General features: G+C 48.9%; 1 protein-coding gene across 4 annotated transcripts in view; it reads right to left on the bottom strand.

The window, feature by feature from the left end:
* Positions 1-655: 655 nt before the first annotated feature.
* The window catches only part of ppfibp1b (PPFIA binding protein 1b), a 28,237-nt gene continuing 2,312 nt past the window's right edge, over positions 656-26,580 (bottom strand). Inside the window, exons 2-27 of one of the 4 annotated variants that reach the window (XM_056598057.1) lie at positions 24,251-24,324; positions 23,044-23,249; positions 21,396-21,485; positions 20,962-21,075; positions 19,981-20,109; positions 18,205-18,297; positions 16,595-16,673; positions 15,978-16,022; positions 14,544-14,605; positions 14,337-14,436; positions 12,343-12,476; positions 12,033-12,136; positions 11,760-11,820; positions 11,331-11,517; positions 10,753-10,785; positions 10,079-10,223; positions 9,466-9,597; positions 8,948-9,098; positions 8,060-8,171; positions 6,874-6,962; positions 5,992-6,114; positions 5,199-5,324; positions 4,538-4,726; positions 3,971-4,138; positions 2,647-2,712; positions 656-2,284 (exon numbers count right to left, since the gene is read on the bottom strand). In XM_056598057.1, coding sequence (XP_056454032.1) covers positions 2,201-2,284; positions 2,647-2,712; positions 3,971-4,138; positions 4,538-4,726; positions 5,199-5,324; positions 5,992-6,114; positions 6,874-6,962; positions 8,060-8,171; positions 8,948-9,098; positions 9,466-9,597; positions 10,079-10,223; positions 10,753-10,785; positions 11,331-11,517; positions 11,760-11,820; positions 12,033-12,136; positions 12,343-12,476; positions 14,337-14,436; positions 14,544-14,605; positions 15,978-16,022; positions 16,595-16,673; positions 18,205-18,297; positions 19,981-20,109; positions 20,962-21,075; positions 21,396-21,485; positions 23,044-23,249; positions 24,251-24,314 — 2,886 coding nt within the window. In that variant the 5' untranslated portion in view covers positions 24,315-24,324 and the 3' untranslated portion in view covers positions 656-2,200. The remainder of the gene's footprint in view (positions 2,285-2,646; positions 2,713-3,970; positions 4,139-4,537; positions 4,727-5,198; positions 5,325-5,991; positions 6,115-6,873; positions 6,963-8,059; positions 8,172-8,947; positions 9,099-9,465; positions 9,598-10,078; positions 10,224-10,752; positions 10,786-11,330; positions 11,518-11,759; positions 11,821-12,032; positions 12,137-12,342; positions 12,477-14,336; positions 14,437-14,543; positions 14,606-15,977; positions 16,023-16,594; positions 16,674-18,204; positions 18,298-19,980; positions 20,110-20,961; positions 21,076-21,395; positions 21,486-23,043; positions 23,250-24,250; positions 24,325-26,580) is intronic. The other 3 variants (XM_056598058.1, XM_056598060.1, XM_056598059.1) reach the window with 3 other exon arrangements.

A 26,580-nucleotide genomic window follows, 5' to 3' on the forward strand; every position in this document is an offset into this window, starting at 1 on the left:
AGGCTGGATTAAAAACATTCATTTCGAGTGTGTCATCAGTCATAACATTGAGTTTCTGGCTGCAGTGGTCTGAGCTCCAGTTCTCCGCCAGGGCTCAGACCCTGCACATCTCCCACGGGTGCGCCCCGTCCGGTCTCTCTTGGCCAAAAATCGGAGAAATCTGTTCTTCAGGCCTCATATCTGCACTCCTGTTCTAATGGCCGATCCCTCCTCTATAGCCTCGATTACTTGTACGTCTGGACTTTCACTAACTTCACATTCATATTTCAGTATTTTTTTGTAGTTTGATCCTTCATTATTTTGTCTTTATCAGTTATTACTTACTTATTACTGTCCTTTACATTAATGCAAATTACGTTTTTGAAATATATTGATATTGCACTTAATCCTCATCAAATGTTGTCGTATCGTCTCAGTAGGGATGCACCGAAATGAAAATTCTTGGCCGAAACCGAATATAGCCTACTGAAACAGTTGGCCGAAAGCCGAAACCGAATGTGGCTTTTACTGTTTTTCATTCATTTTGCTTTAATTTTTCACCATTGCATAAATCAAACAATTAAATGTACTTTATAAACTTTTTTGTCTTGCTTTTCAATAAAAAAAATCAATTACAAATTTGATAAAAAATGTTTATTTAATACTGAACGTTTTCTAACATTCCAGCAGACCTTATAGCAAGAATTTACCTTGAAATAAATGAGTAAAACATTTTTCTTTTCTTTTTTCAATAATAAAAATGTTCGGTGTATTATGTTCGGTCTTTATACTCCTTCGGCCGAAACCGAACATTATGTTTTGGGCCATTTTCGGCCGAACATGTTCGGTGGCCGAATATTCGGTGCATCCCTACTTCTCAGGAATGTTCCACATTTTGTCCCAGAAGGAGCCTATGGTGGCCTTGGGGGGTCGTGGGCAGTTCCGTGGTGACCCTCAGCCTGAGTGGAATTAATACAATAATACGAACACTCAGGCTATAGTGGAAAAAGTTTGCGCGAATACAAGATAAGCTGTACCAAAAAAAACCTTTATTGAAACCAGAACTGGAAGGAGTACAGACAGACTGATTTAAACCTTAGGAGTACAGACAGATTTAACCCATGGAGTACAGACTGATTTAACCCATAGAGTACAGACTGATTTAACCCATGGAGTATAGACTGATTCAACCCATGGAGTACAGACTGATTTAACCCATACAGTACAGACTGATTTAACCCATGGAGTACAGACTGATTTAACCCATGGAGTACAGACTGATTTAACCCATACAGTACAGACTGATTCAACCCATGGAGTACAGACTGATTTAACCCATACAGTACAGACTGATTTAACCCATGGAGTACAGACTGATTTAACCCATGGAGTACAGACTGATTTAACAAATGGAGTACAGACTGATTTAACCCATAGAGTACAGACTGATTTAACCCATGGAGAACAGACTGATTTATCTCATAGAAGTACAGACTGATTTAACCCATAGTAGTACAGTACAGACTGATTTAACCTATTGGAGTAAAGACAGATCTAACCCATAGGAGTACAGACTGATCTAACCCTTTACAATTACATTAGGTTATTTAGCAGACGCTTTTATCCAAAGCCAATTACATCGGTTAAGACCTTTACACTCGTACCTTTATATGTTTTGGAGCAAAAATGCATGCGAAAGGACGATGACTTGAAGTATTTGAAGAATGATAAAGTAAGGCAATGATAATAGGGTACAAGTCATTATAGTTTATTACAATTTGATTATCCAAATTCGGTATAAAAAACCCACAAAGAACCTAGCAGCCGTTTTGAAGTTAACTTACAGTCAATTCTTAAAAAAATCCCAAACACAGTAAAGTAAGCACAGCATATATCATCTGAATATATTCAGTTCCCATATTCATATTGTAAAAAGGATATTCTTTTGATAACAAGGACATATATTAAATATTATATTCTGCTGTCTGAGTCATCAATGGAATAAGGAAGGCTAACATATCCATTTAAAGGGTTTATAGAACGTCTCCAGTAACCAGCTGGGACACCAGAGCAGCAGTGGTGTCACCCTGAAATGCTTCCTCCACTCAACCAGAAATCTGTGGTATTGACTACTGACTTTCTGAAAAACATTTTGTAATACTTGAGGCTGGCGTTAGGGTGTAGAGCCAACAGGAAACATGGTTGGTGAGATCCTGCTTCTTCACGCTGTTGATTCCTCGTCTGTGACGCTGGGGTTGGGCGAGTAAGACTCCTCTTTGAAGAACTCATCCTCTTTCAGCATGCTCTGGAAGTAGTGAAGCAAGACGTTACACCACTAATTCCTCCACACACACAAGCAGCCGGCCCTCCCTGAACCAACTCGATGTTAAGTAGGCCAGCACAATATGGCACGTTTACATCAACATGTGCTGCAAATTACACAATGGTGATGTCACTGGAGCAGAACCGCACATTAGCACATTACAGCAAAGGATGTAGTAAACTAGTCAGACTACTAGACCAAAGTCTAGGAGCCAAACGTCAACAGTAGGACATACAGGGGAAGAATGACAACGTGACACAGGACAGATAGTGGAGGGGCATGATATGATGACTGTAGATAAGAAGAAGTGCTGAGTTTCTTCATGTTATTTCGTGATGAGTTACCGTCAGGTTCTGGATCTCCTCGGAGAAAGCACCGATCTGTCTCACTGTTCCCTCTGAGTCCTCCATCTGCAACCACACAAACCCCGCTCTTAAAGCCCCTCACAGCAGTAGAGCATTAGAGCTCCACGACTGGGACTCAAACAGAATGCAGAGGAAGCAATATTAAGAGATTAACTGATAATGGGATCAGTCATGGTCGGAAAATTGTCCTTTTTGTGAAGACTTTCTACGCATGATTCCCCTTAAAGAATGGCTCTGAGGGTTTTCATTCAAGTATTTTACAACGTAGTTAATGTTCAGAAAATAGCTTTTGATTGCTTGGAAATCGTTAAAACATGCAAAACTCATAAGCCTCACTCTGAATAAAAACCCAGTAAGAAACATGGGGGCTGGGTTAGGGTTACCTTCTAGGGCCAGGGTTACCTTCTCTAGGGTTACCTGCTCTAGGGTTACCTGTTCTAGGGTAGTCTCGCAAAGCCAGACCAAACTACAGCAAGTAGAATGGTCTGGAACCACGCTACCTCGAGCCGTCTCTCCGTGGGGAAACTGGGCGGGCCTGTTTTTATTTCTTTAAACTGATCACAATCGTCTAGGGCGGGGCTAAGCCCGGGAAGCAGCAGCGTTGTCCATGCAAAATAGAACGTCTTTCTTCCTCAGCAAATGCTGTAAGCAAATCTTTTGCAGTTCTTTGCAATTTTCGACGGAAAGAGCCAAACATGCCAACTTTACAGCGCTGTCAAAGTCCTCTTCAAAACTCGCCATACTGTCTGGTTTCCGAGTTTGAGGGGGAGCACAATACGGGAACGCCAGCAACCGGAAGGGGAGGAGTAGCGGTGAAATCCGACGCTAGGCAATAGACGCTGTCCACTTCCGTTCAGCCAGACTAGTTCTAGGGTGACCTGTTCTAGGGTTACCTGTTCTAGGTCAGGGTTACCTGCTCTAGGGTTACCTGCTCTAGGTCTAGGTTACCTGTTCTAGGGTTACCTGTTCTAGGTCAGGGTTACCTGCTCTAGGGTTACTTGCTCTAGGTCTAGGTTACCTGTTCTAGGGTTACCTGCTCGAGGGTTACCTTCTCTAGGTCTAGGTTATCTGTTCTAGGGTTACTTGCTCTAGGTCTAGGTTACCTGTTCTAGGGTTACCTGCTCGAGGGTTACCTTCTCTAGGTCTAGGTAACCTGTTCTAGGGTTACCTGCTCGAGGGTTACCTTCTCTAGGTCTAGGTAACCTGTTCTAGGGCTACCTTCTCTAGGGTTACCTGCTCTAGGTCTAGGTTACCTGTTCTAGGGTTACCTGCTCTAGGTCTAGGTTACCTGTTCTAGGGTTACCTGCTCTAGGCGGTCCAGGTCGTCCTCGTATATCTGGAGCTCTCCTCCGTATCCCCGCTGGAAGCTGCGTCCCTTGGGCATCTCCACGTCCATGGGACAGACGTACTCCTCACTGTCCTCCTGCCTCTTCCTCCGCAGCGTCCCGAAGCCACCGAAGGCCTTCTTCGGCTGGGAGGGATTCACAGGAGGGAGTCAAAGGAGGGAGTCACAGGAGGGAGTCACAGGGAGGGATTCACAGGAAGGAGACACAGGAGGGAGACACAGGAGGGAGTGGGCCCGGTGTGGACCCGGTGTGGACCGCGGAGTTGACCCGGTGTGGACCCTGTGTGGACCCCTATGTGGACCCCTGTGTGGACCCTGTGTGGACCCCTATGTGGACCCCTATGTGGACCCTGTGTGGACCCTGTGTGGACCCGGTGTGGACCCCTATGTGGACCCCTGTGTGGACCCTGTGTGGACCCCTATGTGGACCCCTATGTGGACCCCTATGTGGACCCTGTGTGGACCCTGTGTGGACCCGGTGTGGACCCGGTGTGCACCCCGGCTCTGACCCCGGCGCTGTCCCACCTTGACCTTGGCGGTGGCGGTCAGTAGCAGGTAGTCGGGGTGCTCCAGGCTCTCCTGCTTGAGCTGCTGGGCCTCCAGCCCCACCAGCACGCTGAAGTGGGTGGCCAGGTGGCGGCGCAGCAGCGTCTTGTTGGGGGGGATGTTGAGCAGCAGGGCCATGGTCTCCACGTTGAAGCGCGGCTCCAGGACCTGAGGGCCACGAGGAGGGGCAGGAAGAAGAAGAAGAAGAAGAAGAAGAAGAAGAAGAAGAAGAAGAAGAAGAAGAAGAAGAAGAAGAAGAAGAAGAAGAAGAAGAAGCAGAAGAAGATGTGGAGTAGGAGTAGGAGGGAGAGGAGGAGGACAAGGAGGAGGAAGAAGAGGACCTGATTTAGTTTCACAGAATCATAGAAGTATGAGATGTACTGTAGCAGAACATGCCGCTTTTGAACATACTACTGGTGTTATTGGGCTTGTATACTACAGTTAAGTTCAACCCTATCCTCTTACCCATCATTCTACGTTAGTCATGGAGAGCCCCTTCATCTAGAGCCACTTACAATGAGCGCAGAGCACCCAGCAACATTCACAGGTAAGCTGTGGCATTAGGGGGATCAAACCCACAGCCTTTGGAAGGGCTGGGACTGGGCCAAGTCCCGGGCCCCTGAGCTCTGCTGCCTCTCACCATGAGGCCCCCGTGCACCCCGCTGCCCCTCAGGTTGGGGGCGTACTCCGCCAGGTCCACGGAGCGCAGCCACTCCATGACCCTGTGGTTGGTCCACTGGGAGACCTCCGCCGGGGAGATGTTGTTCTGGAGGATTGCACGTTGGTTCTTAGAAGTTTTGTACAACAACAAGAAGTACACTACACAATGCTAAGGCTGAGTGAGGCTGGGGAGTGAGACTAGTGAGGCTGGGGAGTGAGACTAGTGAGGCGGAGTGAGACTAGTGAGGCGGAGTGAGACTAGTGAGGCTGAGTGAGACTAGTGAGTGGGACTAGTGAGGCTGAGTGAGGCTGAGCGAGACTAGTGAGGATGAGTGAGACTAGTGTGGCTGAGTGAGACTAGTGAGTGAGACTAGTGAGGCTGAGTGAGACTAGTGAGGCTGAGTGAGACTAGTGAGGCGGAGTGAGACTGAGTGAGACTAGTGAGACTGAGTGAGACTAGTGAGTGAGACTAGTGAGGCTGAGTGAGACTAGTGAGGCTGAGTGAGACTAGTGAGACTAGTGAGGCTGAGCGAGACTAGTGAGTGAGACTAGTGAGTGAGACTAGTGAGGCTGAGTGAGGCTGAGTGAGACTAGTGAGACTAGTGAGGCTGAGTGAGACTAGTGAGGCTGAGTGAGACTAGTGAGGGTGAGTGAGACTAGTGAGTGAGGCTGAGTGAGACTAATGAGACTAGTGAGGCTGAGTGAGACTAGTGAGTGAGGCTGAGTGAGACTAGTGAGACTAGTGAGGCTGAGTGAGGCTGAGTGAGACTGACCTCGTGGGAGGGTCGGCGGCGGAGGCAGTTGGGCTGGTAGTGGTTGAGCCGCAGCACCTGGATGGCTCTCTTGATGCTGAGGTGGTGGAGGACGCTGCCCACCTTCAGGGAGAGGAGGTCGTCCTGGGGAGACATTAAGGGACAGTCCTGGTCACCTGAATCAACGTCAGGGTCAAAGGGTCAGTCTTCTGCCTTCGGCTCTGAACGAGTGGTCGTTTCCTATTGGCTGTGCACCATGCTCAGGTGAATGTGTGGTGCGTTTTGACCACACTCGCTACTATGAACCCATTGTATTAACCCGTCTCTTGAACCTTATGGCTGCTCAGATCATGTTCTCCAGGGGGTTTACATACCCTTTCACTTACAATTGTGGTAACAAGGTGCCAAACTGCACGCTCTTCTTCTGCCATACGATGCTGGTCACCCTACTCATGTTAGGACATCCCAAAACCTTTATTGACCCCAAAGAGAACCGACGGTAGAAGGTTTGAAGATCATTGGTAAGAAGGCACTGATTGGTCAATTTAGGTTATCAGAGGTTACAATAATAATAGCACAAACCATGACTATTATCAATTTCAGTTATTTTCTGAAAAATAACCTTAGAGAACTCCATTTGGGTCCTCTGTTCTAGACTATGAGACAAATCCGATATTTCACTATGGAATGATACAAATCCTAGCCCCATATTCTATAAAGTAACGGTTGGGAGACAGAAGTGAAAGAGACAGAGAGGTCACAGAAAGACATTGAGCATGGAGAAGTGGCGTCAGTGCATGTGTTTCTCCTCATCAGCCGCTCCCCAGACACACCCAGCCTGATGGGGAGCTGGGCTCATTACAGCCAGTCATCCATGCTGCTCCGAGTGTGTCAGACACTCACCACGGTCATGTAGTGCAGCATGCGGCCGTCGACCCGACCCTCGTCAAACTGGGTTTTGTACTGGGGCAGACCAATGTCGTCCAGCCATCCTGATCACACACAGGGGGAGGGTGTGAAGGGTTAGGGAAACCACAGTTTGCATTCAACATCAAAATGGGTTTGCTAAAGTGCCAGTGAACCCATGGTATGTTTTGTTGTGTCTTAAATGTGTTAAATGTATGATCTAAAATGCAGTAGGTCAGTAAAGTAATAGCAGCAGCCCTGGTGAGGTCAGGGTTCACGGTCCTGATGGCCTGGGGAAAGAAACCTGTGTCAGTGTCTCCCTGATGCCTGCCCCCAGCAGCTGAACCAGCCTGCTGGGGGGTGGGGAGCCTTCTGGATCCTCCAGGGCTCTGCACCTCCTGGGGTGTGAGCGCTGGAGGACGGGGCTGCAGTACCAGGAGTGTGTTCAGCTCAACACACTCCTCTCTGCAAATCCCTCTCATGCTGAGCGGTGGGTGTGACGGTGTGTGATGAGCAGGTGTGGTGTGTTGTTGAGACGGTGTGTGTTGTGAGAAGTTATGGTGTTTTGGTGAACACAGCTCTCAGCTGGTCATGAGTCTCAGAGAGCTGAGCTCAGTGGGGGCTTCAGCTGCTCTAACAATGTTATTCTTAGCTAGCGCTGAGCTGGTTGTTGTTGCTCGCCTCACACACAGTAAATGTGTTCAGGTGGTCATTTGGCGGTGGGCTGACCCTCCCAGTGGAGGGGAGCCTGCCTGGAGGTATATTCTGGGCTGTGGTTCCTGCCGGTGGCGTCCGGTGGCGTGCTGCTCTACGTGCGACTCCACACTGTGTCAGTGGTACTTCCGAGCATCATAGATCACATTTACATTTAGGGGATATTGGATATTGCTAACGCTTTATCCAACGCGACTTACAGCCATTCATTAACACATTCACATAGGCGGAGTCGACCACGCAAGGCGACAGCCAGCTCGTCAGGAGCAGTCAGGGTGAGGTGTCAGGGACACCTCGACACTCTAGGAGGGGCCGGGGATGGACCTAGCGACCTTCCGGTTACCAGTCAACACGCTCTGACTCCTGAGCCACTGTCGCCCCTTCACTTCCACGTCAGTGAATCAGGCTGTTCTAACAATGCAGGTTGATGGTATGTTGCTGAAGCGTCTCCACATCTCAGGGTACTCACTGGTCACCCAGTTGTAATCCAGCTTGCTCTTGTTGTCTTCCTCCTCCGAGCCGAGTGCCTGCAGAGCGAGCTGCAGCTTCTTCCTGTGAAGAGGGTGCTTAATGCCCAGCTCCTACACACACACACACACACACACACACACACACACACACACACACACACACACACACACACACACACACACACACACACACACACACACACACACACACACACACACACACACACTCACACACATACACACACAGAGACACACACACACACGAGTAATGAGAGTTATAAAGACAGATTTTGAAAAGGAAACAGCGGAACAAAGATTTCCAAACGGGATTTTGGGATTTATATCAAATAACACTCAAACAATAGCTCTTCATTACCTACAGCAGGGGTCTTCAACGTTTTCCCGGCCAAGGACCCCCAAACTGACGGAGAGATGGAGCGGGGACCCCTACTTATATATTGTATAAAATTGTGTTTCATATTAAACTGTCCTTCTTCTTAATTGAAGGAGCAGGCAGAGAAAAGCTCTCTCCATCGGATCAAAAGTGTCCATGTAAACGCGGCTAATGTGTTGGATTCATGTTAATGTGTAGTTAAAGACATTTCGATATGTGGAAACAATTGCGGGGGAATATTTTTTTTTTTTCTAATCAACAAAAACTTTCGCGACCCCCCTGCAGTACCTCCGCGGACCCCCTAGGGGTCGCGGACCCCTTGTTGAAGAGCACTGACCTACAGCACCGGTAACAGGTACGTCTATCAGACTCCAACCAGTTATATACAAGCCTCTTTTAAAGTGCACTGCATTGTTCCCTGTCTTTGTAATGCCTTCAGATAAGGAGTAGCAGCATTATTGGGTCAGTACAACGCCCCGGGGCCCAGCCTCACCCGCTCTAGGTCCTGCTGAGAGGCCTGCAGCAGCGTCTGTCCCGAGGAAACCCATACGCGGGCCATGTTCCCGTACAGGCCTAGGCCCTGCTCCTTCAGCCACTCACACACCTGCTCCTTCGACCAGCGCGCAAACGGAGCGTCCAGTTCACTACAACACAGGGAGGGTGGAGGGGAGGGGGGGGTCAGGGACAGCCAAGACTTTTTTTTTCTGAAGTTAGAATAAAACAACACCTCTGAATCCCATAAGTCACCACAGACACATAGACACACACATAGAAACACAGACACACACACACACAAACACAACCAAACACACAAAACACATAGACACACACACACAGCGACACACACACATGCAAACACACAGCGACACACAGCGACACACACACACACACACACACACACACACACACACACACACACACACACACACACACACACACACACACACACACACACACACACACACACACACACACACACACACACACACACACTCCCAGACCCCCTCTTACCTGTTGGTGTGCTGCAGGTCCCGTGACCAGCCCAGCCGGGGGCCGGCTGTGGAGCGCACCCCCCCCCTCTTGAACTCCCCCTCCGACAGGTTGTCGTCCAGGTTAAACGTTGTCGATTGACTCCTTCTCAGCCTTCAGAAAACAACGTGTCACATTAGAGCCCGCTCCCATGCTGCGCATCCAAGGGATCTGAAGTCATCAACAGGCGACACATGAAACCTCCCTAAAGGTTCAGTGAATAACATCTCAGGCCTATCGCAGTAGTCTCTGATCCGGCAGAACATCTGGGACCGACCCACAGAGCTGAGCTTTTTATATTCTAACCAGACTCCTCCGGTCTACAGTGACCGGTCTAAACGGTGTTGGGCTGGAAACCGTTCAAGCACTTCCCCTCAGAACGTCGGTGTCTGAACAGGATCTTCAGCACTTAAAGGAAATCACCGTAATACGTTTTAAGATCCCCGCCTCCAGCGACATGATTGGGCGGAAAAACTATTAAGTGAAAAAAAATGTGCCGCCCCCTTCAACCAAATTTGAGCTGGACTGCTATCAGACTAGAATGGGACTTGTGACCCTCTAAGGGTCTACGGAGGGTTTTAGGGCCAACACGTACTTCCCGAAGAGCCTCTTGATGCCGGTGGCCTTCTTCTTGCCGGTCTCGGGGGTGGTGGGCAGCGTGTGCGTGCTGTCGCTGGTGGGGGAGCGCTGGGGCAGCCCCGCCAGGTCCAGGTGCTCCGTCCCGGGCCGCTCCACCTCCGCTGTGTCGGGGGGGAGGAACCACAGGATCAGCACCAGAGACCGGTCGGGACCAGACCGGCCCCATGGCTTCAGTCCCCCAGACAGAGACAGGCGGTGTGGGGGCAGCAGCTCCTTTACCGTGGACAGGCTACATGCATGAACCACAGTGGATTCCTACCACTACAACTGGAGAAAACAGGGGAATTCAAAGTTGTTGAATAAAGGGTTAATTTATTCAATATTTGAAAAAAGGGTTTTGGGTCTTCCCCCCCCCAAACAAAAGAAATGTTTGATACAAAACCATCCTTTAAATAAGAGGGGGATAGAAACAAACAGTATGCATGAGCGATGGACGGTGATACACAGAATACAGGGACACACATGCATGCAAACACACACTGTTCTTTGCACAAACAGCAACATGTTTTCAAAGTGTCTCGGATAGGAAACTTTGATGTCTAGCAAGGGATGCAGTTTGAAGTGTGGGGGTGGGGGGGGGGGCAGGCTCTGATTGGCTGCCCTGCACCCGCCCTGCGGTCATTACTGTACCTAGCATAGGCGCGCTCGCACTCCTGCTGCGGTCTTCACAAAGCACACAGACAGGGTCCGCAGAGAGGAACACAGCGTTAGAGGAGTCACACAGCATCATACACACACACAAACCCTCACAGGGCAGGCAGACTTCCCAATGCACCAGTAGAAGACCAGGACGGGAACACAGACGTTGAGGCACAAACATTCCAGAATTAAACGGGAACGGCAGTGACTGTGGGAAGCAAATTATGGTCTTGATGTGTATTCTTTGGGAGTGGCCTGGGAAGGGAAGGGATCGCAGGAACCTTCCACAATTCAATCTTAAATCACCGGGCTCTTTTCAGAGGTCCCCTGCAGTTTGACCAGATTTTCTAACCAAATCCCTCAAACTGTGACCAACGTTGAGCTTCATACTAGCATCTTTACGAGGGAACTCCAAACGACTCACTCATGAAACAACGCACTGAAACTAAACATTCCAAACAAAGACGTCTCCCATCAGAAAACCAGCCGCCCTTAAACACATCAGTAAACGTAGAGTGGTTATCCCTCCAGCCCTGTCTGTGGCCACAGGGCCGGCGTCGGGGTCTCACCGAGGTTGGGCGTGCTGGTCGTCCTCTTGCCCCCCCTCAGCTTGAAGAAGCCCTTCCCGAAGGAGGACCGCCCCTTCCGCGAGCCGAAGCTGTCGTCAGCCGGGGGCCCCAGGGGGCCCGGCAGCGTGGCGGACCCTCCTGCGGAGGGCTTCTCCGTCAGCTTGCTCATCTCCTCGTTGGCCTTGTTCTTAGGAGGACAAGAGACCACAGGCAAAGTGGTTGTGTAAGGTACTGGTTATAATGGAATCAGTCACTGTTGGTCGTGAATTGAAGCCCCCTCCCACTGTGAAAGGCAGGCATAACATCTCTGACAGGAGGTAATATACATAGATAACTTAAGTCATTGCTGATATCTTAGCGCTTAGCTTTTATCTTTGTATAGATGTACATCATTCATAATCATAATAATATGAGGTGAAAGATATATACCTTCTCATTGGTTACAGAGTCGTGGTCGTCCTGACTCCAACACTGGCAGTTTTCCTCATTGCTGAAAAGCAAAAAAAACACTGCATTAAGAGTCCTCTAACTCTACGGTTAACTGCAGAGCAAGAGACCTCTAGTTGCAGATTACTAGTTGATTGAGTGCCAGCGTGTGGATATGCAGACGGGACGACTGTGTTGGACCAAGAGCTGAAGCATAATACAGAATAGAATCACAGCAATGATGATATCAACCAGGCTGCCATTGGTTGGGCTCACCTTCCTGAGGTGGCGGAGGGGGGCTCCGGGGCAGTGCCAGGGTCGTACGGGGAGGAGTCAGCGTGGCCAGACAGACGCATCTCACTCCCTCCACTCAGACTCTCCTGCAGAGCAAAGAGCAATGTTTTGGAAACCATACCTAGAAATACCGACATGCTCATCCTTAATCTGAGCAAATGCGCTTACGCACATACATACACCTCACAAGTATGCGCGCACGCACATACTATATACATAAACACACACACACACACACACAGCACACACACACGGCACACACACACGGCACACACACACACACACACCCCACCTGGTCCGGGCTCCTCCCTCTCCCCTCAGAGGCGGGGCCTCCCCGTCCGTCCAGCCTTGCCGCGGCGCTCATCGTTTTGATGACCAGCGTAGAACAGTCGCTGTCAGTCTCCATGTTCTCCCCGTCTTTGTCTTCTGCAATTCAAAAACACCCGGGAGGTGAGTGGCTGCTGACCTGAGGCAGTGAGGGCCGTGTTAAGGTTTGACCTGAGGGGGCCGAGTTAAGGTTTGACCTAAGGGGGGCCGTGTTAAGGTTTGACCTACGGTGGGCCGTGTTAAGGTTTGACCTACGGTTGGCCGTGTTGAGGTTTGACCTAAGGGGGCCGTGTTAAGGTTTGACCTAAGGGGGGCCGTGTTAAGGTTTGACCTAAGGGGGCCGTGTTAAGGTTTGACCTACGGTGGGCCGTGTTAAGGTTTGACCTAAGGGGGCCGTGTTAAGGTTTGACCTAAGGGGGCCGTGTTAAGGTTTGACCTAAGGGGGCCGTGTTTAGGTTTGACCTAAGGGGGCCGTGTTAAGGTTTGTCCTGAGGCAGTGAGGACCGTGTTAAGGTTTGTCCTGAGGCAGTGAGGACCGTGTTAAGGTTTGACCTGAGGCAGTGAGGTGGGTGTTAAGGTTTGTCCTGAGGCAGTGAGGACCGTGTTAAGGTTTGACCTGAGGCAGTGAGGACCGTGTTAAGGTTTGACCTGAGGCAGTGAGGACCGTGTTAAGGTTTGACCTGAGGCAGTGAGGGCCGTTTTAAGGTTTGACCTGAGGCAGTGGGGTTGGTGTTAAGGTGGAGTTCGTGACCAGCTAAACCTCGTGGTTCTGACCACAGCATCCTGCTCTGTGGCAGGAACTGTTCATAAGCTAGACCTGGCCCTGGCCCCTGATTCTCCATGGTAGGGCTGACCTTGAGTTGAGAGCAGAGGATGAGGATGTGCGTGTGAGAGGGTGACTGCAAGAGATTTATCAGGGTGGCTGCAGAAGCCGGAGAAAGGAAGTACTTTAGAGGTTCAATCCATGAAAGATTCTTTCCTGAGATGTAGAATGCAGCTGTGCTCCCATTGAAGGGTCATGGGGTAAACCAAGGCCTTAAACAACCAGGTCATGTCAATCAAATGGTCTGGCTACGCCCCCACAAACCTATTAGAGGCAAATGGAGATAACACCAGTCTGAATAGCAATGTAGCCCTGCTGTTTAATGGTCAAAAGCAGCACTTCAGCACCGCCAACTGCAGTCTGAGGTCACACTGTTACAGAAGTAAAGTGAGTATAAGCCTTTTTCTAGCTTAGCGGACGTCTACAGACTAGGGGTGGGAAAAATAATCGATTCTTCGATGCATCGCGATTCTCGCTAGAACGATTCTGTCTCGATGCAGATAAATTAATAATCGAAATTAAAATAAACATTCTGTTCGCCAGAGAGGGATAATTTTTGTAATTTTAAAATGATTGAATTTATCTTCAGTGTGTATTGGCCAAATCTGATTTGTCTTGGCACGATTGCGATTCAGCCTACGCATAGCATGCGCGCAAACTCACAGCCAGACACAAGAACTCCTAATAATAAAATAAAAATAAAACTGAAACCTATTTTTTGCATGCTTCCATATTGTGTTATAATGCAAGCTGCATTGATTATTGCATTGTTCATAGAAAGTCATATTTGTCACAAAAGCTTTCTCTCTTATGAAATATTAGATAAGTTAATTCATCTGTTGATGTCTTTAATGATCATCACAAAAGTAGGAAGTGCTTAGCAAACTCTGAGTAGCAAACCCAGATGTATATATATTTTTTTGAAAATCACGCATGGAAATGTATATACTTTTTTTTTTTGCGTCGAGATGCATCTCGATGCATCAATAATCGCTTCAGAATCGAATTGTTTACCTTATAATCAGAATCGAATCGAAACGTGAGGTGCCAAGAGATTCGCCCACCTATACTACAGAAGTCATACAACAGTCTTAAGCGAAGGGGAAAGTCGAAAAAGCATGATGTCACCCCTTTACCAGAACAGCGGTGGGTCCCACCTCTCTTCCCCTGCACCCCCGCGTCCTGGAGCCTCCTGGACCGCAGGGCCGACTGCTTTAGCTCCTCAATCTTCCGGTCCTGCAGGACCAGACGTCCAGACATCAGATGGATTATCAGAGGATGTGAACTTAACATTGATTCTATGCTGGTGAAGGAGGTGCACCAGTTAAACCAGTTAAACCTACCTTCTCTTCATTGGCCGCCATGAGAGATTCCACCGCCTTCTTCATCCTCTGAACTTCCACGTCTGACACACAGAAAAGGACTTTAGGTCAACATCACAACAACTCCTCATTCTCTAGAGACTAATCACTATCATGGATCAGATATCTGCGCTACAGAGACTAATCACTATGATGGATCTGATGTCTGCACTACAGACAGACATTAAACACTATGATAGATCGATGATGTTCTGATGTTCCTACACACAATCCTACAGTTTAGAATATGTATTACTTGGGCACAAATATATAAAATGATGTTTGCCATACATATGACTTGGAAACACTTCATAACAACGCTCAGTCAAAAGTCATTTTTAAGCCTTCAGCTAATGATAAACTATTCATTAACAAAACATTCTTTCATAAGCCTTTAGTGGGAGGGGAAGGGGTGGGGAGGGGAGGTAGAGGGGTGGGGAGGTAGAGGGGTGGGGGGGTAGAGGGGAGGGGTGGTAGAGGGGAGGGGAGGGGAGGTGGAGGGGTGGGGTGGGGAGGGGGGGTAGAGGGGTGGGGGGGTAGAGGGGTGGGGAGGTAGAGGGGTGGGGGGGTGGAGGGGTGGGGGGGTGGAGGGGTGGGGAGGTAGAGGGGTGGGGAGGGGAGGTAGAGGGGTGGGATGGGGAGGGGTGGGGGGGTACAGGGGAGGGGAGGTAGAGGGGAGGGGAGGTAGAGGGGTGGGGAGGTAGAGGGGTGGGATGGGGAGGGGTGGGGGGGGTAGAGGGGAGGGGAGGTAGAGGGGTGGGGAGGTAGAGGGGTGGGGAGGGGAGGTAGAGGGGTGGGATGGGGAGGGGTGGGGGGGTAGAGGGGAGGGGAGGTAGAGGGGTGGGGAGTTAGAGGGGTGGGGAGGGGAGGTAGAGGGGTGGGATGGGGAGTGGTGGGGGGGTAGAGGGGAGGGGAGGTAGAGGGGTGGGGAGGGGAGGTAGAGGGGTGGGGAGGGGAGGTGGAGGGGTGGGGTAGAGGGGAGAGGTAGAGGGGGGCGAAGAGGGGTGGGGTAGAGGGGGGAGGTAGAGGGGTGAGGGAGGTGGAGGGGTGGGGGAGGGTTGGGTGCAGCGGTCCATGCGGCTGAGCTGGAAGAGGTGATGGAGGACACTGACATTCATTCCAAGGCTCTGGGGAGGGGGGCACAATGCAGACATTCCTTGCTGGGGTTCAAACTAAATGAAACAGCCTGTAGATCGGTGGCATTCAGGTCCTAAAGAAGGCTGGCGTGGAACGACCAGGACGGGGATGTGGGGGGGAGCGCTGCGGCTCCGTGCTGGGCTGACCCAGGCTCAGTGCTGGGTTAGGTCTCCGGGGTTACGTGGACAAGCAGGGGGGGGAAGGGGGGGAGTTCACACAGGCCCGGACATGCAACACTGGGGGGGGGGGAGCAGTCGGTAGTAAACACAAGGCCCTTACGTTTCTCCTTCAGCCTCTGTCTAAGAGGCTCGTCTGCATGAGAGACTGAACAGGACAGACAGTCAGGAAAAACAAAAACTGGTTGCAGTTTTAAAATATTGTTGGACATTCTGACGTACATCATGACTAATGTGTGCACTCATGAATGTTATAATGCATATATAATATGAAAGCTGAGTCTCTTTGTGTGTGGTACATCACAATACAGAAATTAGTCATGTTTAATGTAGAACATTGTTGTTTCGACTGAGCGACTGACATTGTGTCCTCATGTGTCAAACCAAAAACAGAAGTGATGCTGCTCCGTACTGCTGCTGTGTTAACTCTCCTCCTTCTTCCTATAACAATGCCCTGAACGTGGTTCATTGATTTTGCTCGAGATAAACATATCAAATTAGAATCTTGCCGCTTGGGATGCCAGCAGCACCAAGTTGTGTTGAATGTTGCGTTACATGGATGCACTTCATTGTGAGGTAAAGTGTGGTGTGTTAAGGTGTGGTGTGGTAATGTGTGGTGTGTTAGGGTGTCGGGTGTTGAAGCTTCTCCGGGTCACAGAGCGAGAGAGAGCAAGATATAGCAGCAGATGACCCCCCCCCCCCCCAGAGGAAGCAGCCCACCTCTTTCTGGGCCCGCCTCCGCCCTCCTCGGCCCCCCGTCTCCGTTCTCCTGCTGCCTCCTCAGCGCTGCCAGCTCCTCCTTCAGAACACCACAACACAGAGTGCAACATGTCTGGCTGGGATTCCACAAACTCTCTACTCCCTCTCTAGCAGCCCCCTGCCCCCACGCAGACACACACACAAACACACACTTTACAAGGTACCAGGGAGGGTTCAAGGCAGAAGATAATGTAAATTAAATCTTGCAGGAGAAATTGCTTAAGGGAAGAGGGGTAAGAAGTGGATGGGGAAGATACCAGAATCGGGCTGAAGTCTCTCCAAAGCAGGGTGTGCGCAGGCCGAGAATTAGCGCATACCTCTGGTTTGAGTGAGCTGGAGCTGTGTGGATCTGTTTCAACATTTATGTATAAAGATGTGTGACATCACTTTCTTTAACCAAAGTGGTGCTTTTCGCTTAAGACAGTAAAAAAAGTGAAGATACTACTTTGCAAGAAGTGACTTCATTCAGCAGGAGAGGGAAGAAATTAAGAGACATTGCACTGCACAACAAAAATACAGCAGGACAATGAGCCACAGGGAAAAAACAACCAGCAGACCACAGCAGGCAGGGCAGCAGAGCTCAGGGAAGCCAACCTTCATGGCCTGGAGGTTGAGCTCCTTCCTCTGTCTCTCATAGTGCATCTGGCCCACTTTCATTTTCAAGCAGGAGAGCTTGGCCATGAGCGACTAGCAGCAGTGAGATAAACCACCAAGAGGAGAAGAGCATTCAGATGTGACAGGTCAACAATAAAGAGAAGCACCTCCATAACTCCCCAGACTACAGCGGACATGGTGTGTAGAGCTTTCAGCCTCAGCATGTTCCTGTGGAGTTCAGTGAGAAGGCCGACCCAGTGCTGATGTACCCTCAGCTTACAGGAACACTCGTACTCTCCTTCTTCAACTTTAACAATCAATACAGTGCTGGGACTCTAAAGACAACAGCTTTCTCTATTTCTTAACCTAAGTCCATGTTTCACTGGCACCATGATGCTGATGTGTTGAGCTCCAGGCTGTTGGCTATATTCCTTATGCACAGGTTAGGGTCCAACGTTTTGCTGGAGGCTCATTTTGGTTGACTGCTTAAAAGTTAAACATCCCATATCATGCTTTTTTAGGGTTACTAATTGCCTTTGGGGGTATGTTTGAAATACCCCTTAATACTCTCACACTGTTCATTTCTGCAAAACCAAATTCAGCGTCTTTCAAAACCTGATTCTCTTTTGTATCATGTCCCTTTAAGTAGCCCAGTCTGCTTTGATTAGTTTAAAACGCCCACTCTGTTGCTATTGGTCGAACGCCTGTGTCTGCAAATTCACACCCCGAGAAGTTGAAAACAATTCGGGTAGCCGGGAGGCAGGACTTCTGCACAAAGTTTGAGCACAAACGAGCTGTTGCAACCTATTGAGGGGTGTTCACGGTGGGCGTGAATACTCCCTCAGACTTCGATTTTTCTATCTTAGCATACGTAAGACATGTATACATACATCATATAACAGTCTAAAGCAAAGTGAAGAGTCTTAGAAGCATGATGTCACCCCTTGCAGCTCAGGGAGAGATCCCCACAGACTCACCTTGGTGGACTTGAGTTTCTTCTCGTACTGTATCCTGTCACTCTCCATCTCCTGCAGTCTGTAGCGCAGCTCGTTGACCTCTAGGATCAGCTCCTGACACAACAACAATAGGCACAGCCCTCAGTGTTAAAGACACACAACCAACAGAATTAGTCAAACTCAAACGTTCATAAAATGTATTTTTCCTTTAATGTAAACCTATTCAGTGAAGCCTAGTGCAGAGTACTGGTCTATTCTTTGTGGTGGCCCCGGAACGCATTCCATATTCCAGTGAAATTTCAATAATAATAATTTTCAAATATATATGTTATATATATATATTATGCTATCATAATAAAAAAGAGTCCTTTGATCATAGAAAGTAATGGTTCTTTGGACTGATCTGTGTTTCATTAAGCGGCATTCTCAAGTGTGTCAATCATCTCACCTCTCTGCATTCATGACCATTAGCGCAAAAACAAACATACATTTTACCTGGTCCTCCACTACAAATGATGTTACAATCTCCCTCCTCTCATCGAACACCGGCATCATTATAGCATTTAGCTTCGAGATAAAAAATTATGGGTTCAGTGCGATGGCAGTAAACCTTAAACATTAAAGAGCATGAAGAAAACATAAAGTGGCTAAAAAGGGTTAGCTAAGGAAATGAAGAAACTGTTGAAGATGAACTCAACCGCTAATGTTTAAACACATCTTAGAGCTAGACCAGGGGCTGTGTGGCTCACTGTCATCTCATGGCTAGAACAAGGGATTGGAGGCTCACTTGTAGGGCTGTGCGATATGGGAAAAAATGAATATTCCGATATCCCGTGTTTTGCTCCACGTCCTCCTCTTGATATAAAAAAAACCTGCCAGATCACTGATCCCTTATTAGTTATATTAGGAATCAGCAGTACGTCAGCTTCCATTTTTTATTTCTCGATTGAATTTCTTAGGATACACTGTATGCTACACTGAGCCGGCCGGCGCTGCAAACCGTAAGAAACGTTGAAAATTAGTTCCACTCCTTCCGCACCTAGATGACGCGTGGGATTGGTTGGTGAGACTGTGACGCGAGTGCTTTTTTTACCCCTCACTCACGTTACTGCGTGAGGGAGGGAGAAATCCACCGGAGAATGTTTGAAACAAGAAACCAAGGCAAGTCTGGGCTGCCCCTCGAAAAAACCCAGATGACCGTAAAATACTCGATACTTACAAAATAATAATTTTATGTACCTCACACAGCTATTTCGGAGATATATCGAGTATATTTGATATATCGCACAGCCCTAGCTCACCATCATCTTATGGCTAGAACAAGGGATGTGTGGCTCATCTTAGAGCTGGACCAGGGGATGTGAGGCTCATCTTAGAGCTGGACCAGGGGATGTGAGGCTCATCTTAGAGCTTGACCAGGGGATTTGAGGCTCTGGCCCTGCAAAGCGGGGGCCCTGGCCTGCAGAGCGGGGGGGCCCCTGGCCTGCAGAGCGGGGGAGCCCCTGGCCTGCAGAGCGGGGGGGCCCCTGGCCTGCAGAGCGGGGGGCCCCTGGCCCTGCAGAGCTGGGGGCCCCTGGCCCTGCAGAGCGAGGGGCCTGGTTACTCTCCCTTCTGTCTGGGCCTTTTGTTTGGACGTACCTGCAGTACCTGTCAAGACATTTCTCAGTGATTCCTATCCCAGATCCTTTGCTTTAACAAAGTCATTAGACTTGCATTGAGGATCAATCCTTAATCTTCTATCAGTAAACGAGGGCTGAGTGGCTGGTGCCTGATTCAGAGCGCTGTCATTGGCTGTACCTCACTGTCTCCGAACCGGTTCAGGTCTCGCTGCTCCTTCTCGATGGCGTTCAGCTTGAGCTTCAGACTGGAGACCTCTGACATCAGCTCCAGCTTCTGGGTCTCCAGGGAGGCCCTGCACAGCAGCTCCTGAGGGGAGAGGAGGGGCTGGAGGTCAGCGTCCATGTAGGCTTTGAGCCTGGCAGGGGGGCTCCATGTGAAGGTCAGCAGGACAGCCAGAGCGGAGCACAGCACGCACAGCTGGCACTGGCAGGATACTTTAGTACCACCGTGGCTGCTGAAGCCCTCCACTATGACCAAACTAATGCCATGATACAGGAGGAATGATAACGGCTCATAACGCTCTACTGAAACTAAATAGTATCTAAACTCAAATCTATTGGGTATTTATAGTTAATTCAAGTGCTTAGAGTGAACCATTACTACTTTGACTGTCGGTTTTCTGTTTATATTGTCGCAAATTGATTATTCTCATCAAAAGAAACTAGACAAAATGTTTTATTTTATTTCTGAAAATAACCCAAGGTAAATAGAGGGCTCTAATAGGCCGATAACAACTGAGGGATTAATGTGCAGGTGAATTAATTAATTTGCACCTGAAATAAATGTCATCTTTCCTAGTGAATACCACCTAGTGCATGATAAGGTGGTAGTCCTGTATTACTCAAGGGCCACAAAATCTGATGAGGCCCTTGTCAATATGTGACGCCAATCAAGAGAGATGTTTTAGTAGAGGTGGGTTTAGGCAGAGATTCCTAATACAAAGCATCCAAAAAAAAAAAATCAATGCACTAATGGCAACGTATGCATGATGAGACCCAACCAGGGGGAAATCTCCAGAGCCGATTGTTAAATTTTTACATTCGACCCAATGCTGTTGTTTTAATCCACAAACCACAGGATTGGAGATTAACTGGATTGAGATCTTCATCCTGGTGACGTTATTCCCCAGACTCACGTCAATACAGAGGGCATCCCCACCTGCTGCAGCATCTCCTCTGTGCTGTTGAGTTTATCTCGGTTGTCCTCCAGACAGACGTCCAGGTCTCTGATCTTCTCCCCCTGCGCGTCCACCTGGTCCGTCAGAACGCTCACCTGCAGCCCAGCAGACAGCTCTGTGTTCATGTGAGCCCTTATGACCAGAGGGGAGCGGTGAGCAGTCCCCAATACGTACTGCTGTCTATGCTTGTATCATCAACAGTTAAACTATTGGGCTACTTTCCATGCAGTTAATTTGGTTCCTTCTACATCCTTTGCAACTAAAGCTTGAAGACACAAAAAGGACCACAAAGATGTGAAAACAAAGAAATAGCTTGAGAGAATTATAGTTGAGAGCAGCTAGTTTCCAAGTAATCATAGAAAGCGACAGTAACTCCAAGGCCCCAGTCAGCTGTGTGTTGTGTTGTGAGGACTACCTGCAGCACCAGAGACTCCTTGTCACTCTCCAGCCGGGTCAGGCGCTCCTGGTACTGATCCCCGCCGCTCAGGGAGATGTGGCCGTTAGACTGACGAGGGAAAAGGGAATCATTCAGAGGTAGAAAGAGGTAGTGTGTGTGTGTGTGTGTGTGTGTGTGTGTGTGTGTGTGTGTGTGTGTGTGTGTGTGTGTGTGTGTGTGTGTGTGTGTGTGTGTGTGTGTGTGTGTGTGTGTGTGTGTGTGTGTGTGTGTGTGTGTGTGTGTGTGTGTGTGTGTGTGTTCAACACTATACAGTGGAAAGTTGAAGACTGACCATGAACTACATTATAAAGAAAGGTGATGGTTTAGGGCTCTGACGCTAAGCAAACATCAAACGGCAGACAGAACGGCTGCAGCGAGCTGAAAGACCCTCCAGCTAACAAGACCTTAAATGGCTGAAAAAGAGGAGGCTTGATTTTAAGTGCTCTGCTGGGGTGAGTTACATCATTCCACATAAACTCGGGCATTGAGCATGGCATTCAGTCCTGCTGTTGGTAACACGGACAACCCAGGGGGTTGGAGATAGTGCTGTGTTTTCCATCGCTAACTTGCTGGGACACAACATAATTTCTCTCTCTCCAGAACAGACATCTTGTGCCTAGCCTACACAGAGTGGGCTTTGTGGTGAAGAGCCTCATCCAGTTCTTCATATTGCTCATCCAGCTCAGCGCAACCTCTTCTTTGACAAGGATGTACGGCTAATCTGAAGGACACTCACAAGAGTGTGATGTAGGAGAGGAACCGGGGCGCGGTGTTTCTGACCCAAATCAGGACCAGCAGTAAAAGATAAGTTATGAGCCCTCTGGCTGAAACAGAAACTTAGCCAAGCCAAGTAACATAAAACACATGGGGTCTGTTGTTGTGGAAGGGGAACCAGACGATCCAGCAGAGAAAGAAACAGTGGAACCACGGGACAGAACGCAGAGTGCAGACGGAGAGGACAGGGTCACCCAAACACAGAGCATCCAGCTGGGTCAGGTCGACACCCAGAGGCACGTGTCCATGTCTGAGTGAAGGGCTTCACCTCAGAGCCACACAGTGCTGACAGTAGGTGTTTATGGGTCCAGGGAAACCAGGAAATCTGTTGTCAGTCTGGGTCAGAGGATCTCATCTGCTGACAGCTGGCCCGTGTTTACCCATTATGTATATTTAGTCAGAGCCAACACGTGATTCGATAGCGCTGATTGGTCGCAGCATGAAACATGATAAGAGGGAGGAACAGATTCTCATAACTTCTCCTGGTTGGCTGCAGCTTCAGGAAGTTCTGGATTTAACAGAACTTATTTATGCCTGCCTGCTACTTAACAGCATATCTGATTCTACAAGCTGTGGCTGTTCTCAGTGTGATAATCAAAATCCACCAGAGACAACATGCCTAGTTGACCTCAAATGAATTGTTCATGTTCTACATTACCTGTGCTAAATGTACAGTATATAAAACCCCAAAATACAAAACTAATATCTGTGTGCGTTTGTGCACGTGCGACCGCGTGTGTGTGCGTGCGCGTGTGTACGTGCGTGCGTGTGCGTTTGTACGTGCGTGCGCACATACGTGTGTGTGTGTGTGTGTGCATGTGTGAGTGTTTGTGCGTGTGTGTCCCCCCCTCACCAGGTGTCCCTGCAGCCACTCCCCCAGGCTGAGGGCGGTGGAGTGGGGGATCTGGCAGAGCAGGCCCTCCTGCTCCTCGTCGTCCATGAGCTCCAGCACGCTGCGCAGGTCCTCCAGGAGATGCAGCGCCCGCAGGTTGCCCATGAAGGGCGATGTGGGCGACTGGCAGTCAAACATGCCGTTGGAGTAGTCCAGGGCCTTGGAGCCTGAGGCGGGAAGGAGGCCATGAGGCCGGGGGACAGACACTGTGATGGAGTAGCCATGTTGTAGTGTTGACCATCCATAACAAGCACGTAGCGGGTTAACGGAGTACACCGTTATAATAAATGCCCACCTTAACCTGTTGGGCCCCTGAGACTGGGGATATAACTAGTGACACAGCTGCACATTTAGTTAATATGTTTATTGGTCAGGGAAAAATATGGTATCTGGGATTTCAGCAGCCCTGCTGGCTAACCGGGTAGAGCGCGTAGCATTCAGTACTTACCGCAGCGACCCAGCTTTGATTCCTGTGGTCCTCGCTGCATGGCCTCCCTCTTCATACCTCCCTGTCTAACTCTCAATGTATCTCAGTGAATAAAATGCAAATATAAGGTTCTATAAGATTATAGCACATTGCTATAATCTGATACACTGTATTTCTTCTCATAGATATTAATTTATTTTGGTACATTGTCCTCGACAAATAAACATTTACGCTAAATGTATGGCTATATGACAAGTTTATGCAATTTAATGTTTATTAGTAACTGGAAGGAGACTTTAAAAATCGTAGGACTAGCATGTCGTCTGAAGGGGTCAGTGTGGCAGCGCGGCCACTCTGCGTCAGCACATTGGGCTAGTGCACACAGGTCGCTTCAGATCTTTAACCCTGATGGTCAACGACTCTTAAATGAATGCTTGATAACCACACACATAAAAATGCCCCATTACATTTTACTTCAGATGGCAACTATGACCTCCAGCTGCAGGGCCAGGCATGGACATAGCACATGTCAGGAGACCTCAAAGCTGCAGTTAAACTCAACCGGTTATTAGAGTCAGCGTATAAAAGTTAAGACCGACTGGTCAAGAAGACTACTCCAAACTCTGAGCAAAGAGATGCAGGAGTTTATATGGGAGACGAGCGCTCACTTAAGGGCAGAGGGAGTGCTTTATGACCAGCGAGAGGTTGAGGAGGAGGAGAGATGGAGGAGAGCCACTTTACCTGCTATGATTCCATCCATCTGCTCCAGAGCCGCCGCCAGCATGTCACTGGCATCAGACATCATCTTCGCACCGCTGGAAGAAAAGAGCTCAGTTCAACGACTCCATGCACACATCATGAATACACTGAATCTGAAACACGGTTTTGAAGATGTTATTAGGGAAAATCTGAGCCAAATGCGATGCAATGAAAGAAGTGCAACAAATGAAAACAACAATGACAATAAAATCACAAAGTCCAGGAATGTTTGGACTTTGTGTCAAGCATTATATTGCCAAAGGACACAAGCTAACACTAATTTCCGCTAGGCCCTGTCACCAAGACTGTGTGAAGAAATGTTTTCTCCATCACAGAAGTGATGCACATTCAAAGTTGACTGAAGATCCATTTTCTTCATCTGGACATCAGCCCAGACTGCACACACCTTTAATCCCGGGAGCTTCTATCAAAAGGATGTGTTGTACTTCACACACACACACACACACACACACACACACACACACACACACACACACACACACACACACACACACACACACACACACACACACACTCTTTTTTGGCACGTCTTCTTCAGGAAATGAAAACGACCACTGAAGTTTCTTTATAACATTGCTTATCCGTATTTCTCAACCTGTATTTTCGTCAACGACGGCCATGATTATTCGGCAGCTCAAGATTCACAGGATCTGTTCCTGAGTCCCTTATAAAATACAATTGTCTGAAAGACGCCAGAAAAGATTATGCACCGGGAAATGCTGAAAGGGCAATCATCGATCACACTGCAAAAATACCACCCTGCCATACTCCCAATGACATGACACGCTCAATTGATAATAATAATAATTACTTTAATTAAAATAGTGCCTTACACGCTTGTCACACAGCAGGCAGAATAAAACAATACAGGAACCTGCCAAGATTGCAGCGATGGCAGAAATGAACCTTGGAGTGGAGTGTTCACCACGGCCTTGGTGAACACTCCACCAAAGCCTTGGTGGACCCTTCACCAAGGCAGTGGTGAAGGGTCCACCAAGGCCTTGTTGAACCCTCCACCAAGGCCTTGCCCAGAGAAGGTTCCAGCGGGTTGAGGCTCTGTCCCCAGACTTGAATCACAGATTTCAAAGCGCCTGTCCAAACCAATCATCTCTTTCAAATCAGTCTTCTTTCACAGGTCCTACGTGCCAGATGGAGACTCAGGATAAGGCAGCAGTAGTCGTAGTAGTCTTCACATCAAACAAGCCCAAGACAGAGCAGGTCCAAACACGCACCATCAGCCGATGGTTGATGGGGGAACTCAGAAGGTCCCTGTGGTGGCCCACCAGCAGGTCTCAGTATAAAGCGTAACGCATGACTAATAACAGGACACATGGTACAACCAGAAATGTTGCATTTTGGGATCAGGAGGGCTCTAAAATGAGAGTGTCCAAATGTGACCAGACATGATCGGATGGTGAGATACAAGAGGATGGCTGTGATTGGACCTTGCTTTACAAGGCTGTGACATAATGTTGCTCTAAATAAAGGCAGTCGACTGTGACTTACAAAGGCCTTAGGGACATGAGCTGAGGAGATAATCTCGGCGGACCTTGTTAAGTCATTGGTTGGTGGACCAGCAGGACTATGGAGGGATTGGGTCCCGGACAGAGCCAGCTACACCTTGGGATGACTCCTAACAGGACAACTGGGATCCACTCAAACACAGAATCCCTCTGTGTACGACCATGGGCCAGCGGCAGAACCATCAGACCCACACAGGAGGCCATTGTTCACCCTTGTGCCATTGCACCAGAGAAGCATACAGAGGGAGAGAGGGAGGGAGGGAGAGAGGGAGGGAGGGAGGGCGAGATAGAGTTAGAGGACGGAGACAGAAACACAGACAGACAGAGATGGCTGAAGATAAGCTTCATTGAAGCAGATAGCGCATCCAACGACAGCAATATCTGAATAATCTTTTGACAGCCCCCTGCCTCCCAGAAATAGGACCCACACTCAGACTGTAAGGAAAGCCTCCAACTCACTAATGGACCTCAACACATCTCCGCTCTGGGGCTTCAAACAGGGAAAACCTTTCAAGGTTTTCACTGTTTTCCACTCCGTGATAGATCAGAACTCTCTTCTTGCACACAAAGAATGACAAATGGGGCCCTCGGGAGACTGGAACATAGAAAGGACCATTTATGGACCCCCCCCACACACACACACACACACACACACACACACACACACACACACACACACACACACACACACACACACACACACACACACACACACACACACACACACACACACACACACACACACACACAAACAACTGGGCAGGTTGC

The sequence above is a fragment of the Gadus chalcogrammus genome, chromosome 9 (assembly GCF_026213295.1).
Source record: "Gadus chalcogrammus isolate NIFS_2021 chromosome 9, NIFS_Gcha_1.0, whole genome shotgun sequence".
Lineage (NCBI taxonomy): Eukaryota > Metazoa > Chordata > Actinopteri > Gadiformes > Gadidae > Gadus > Gadus chalcogrammus.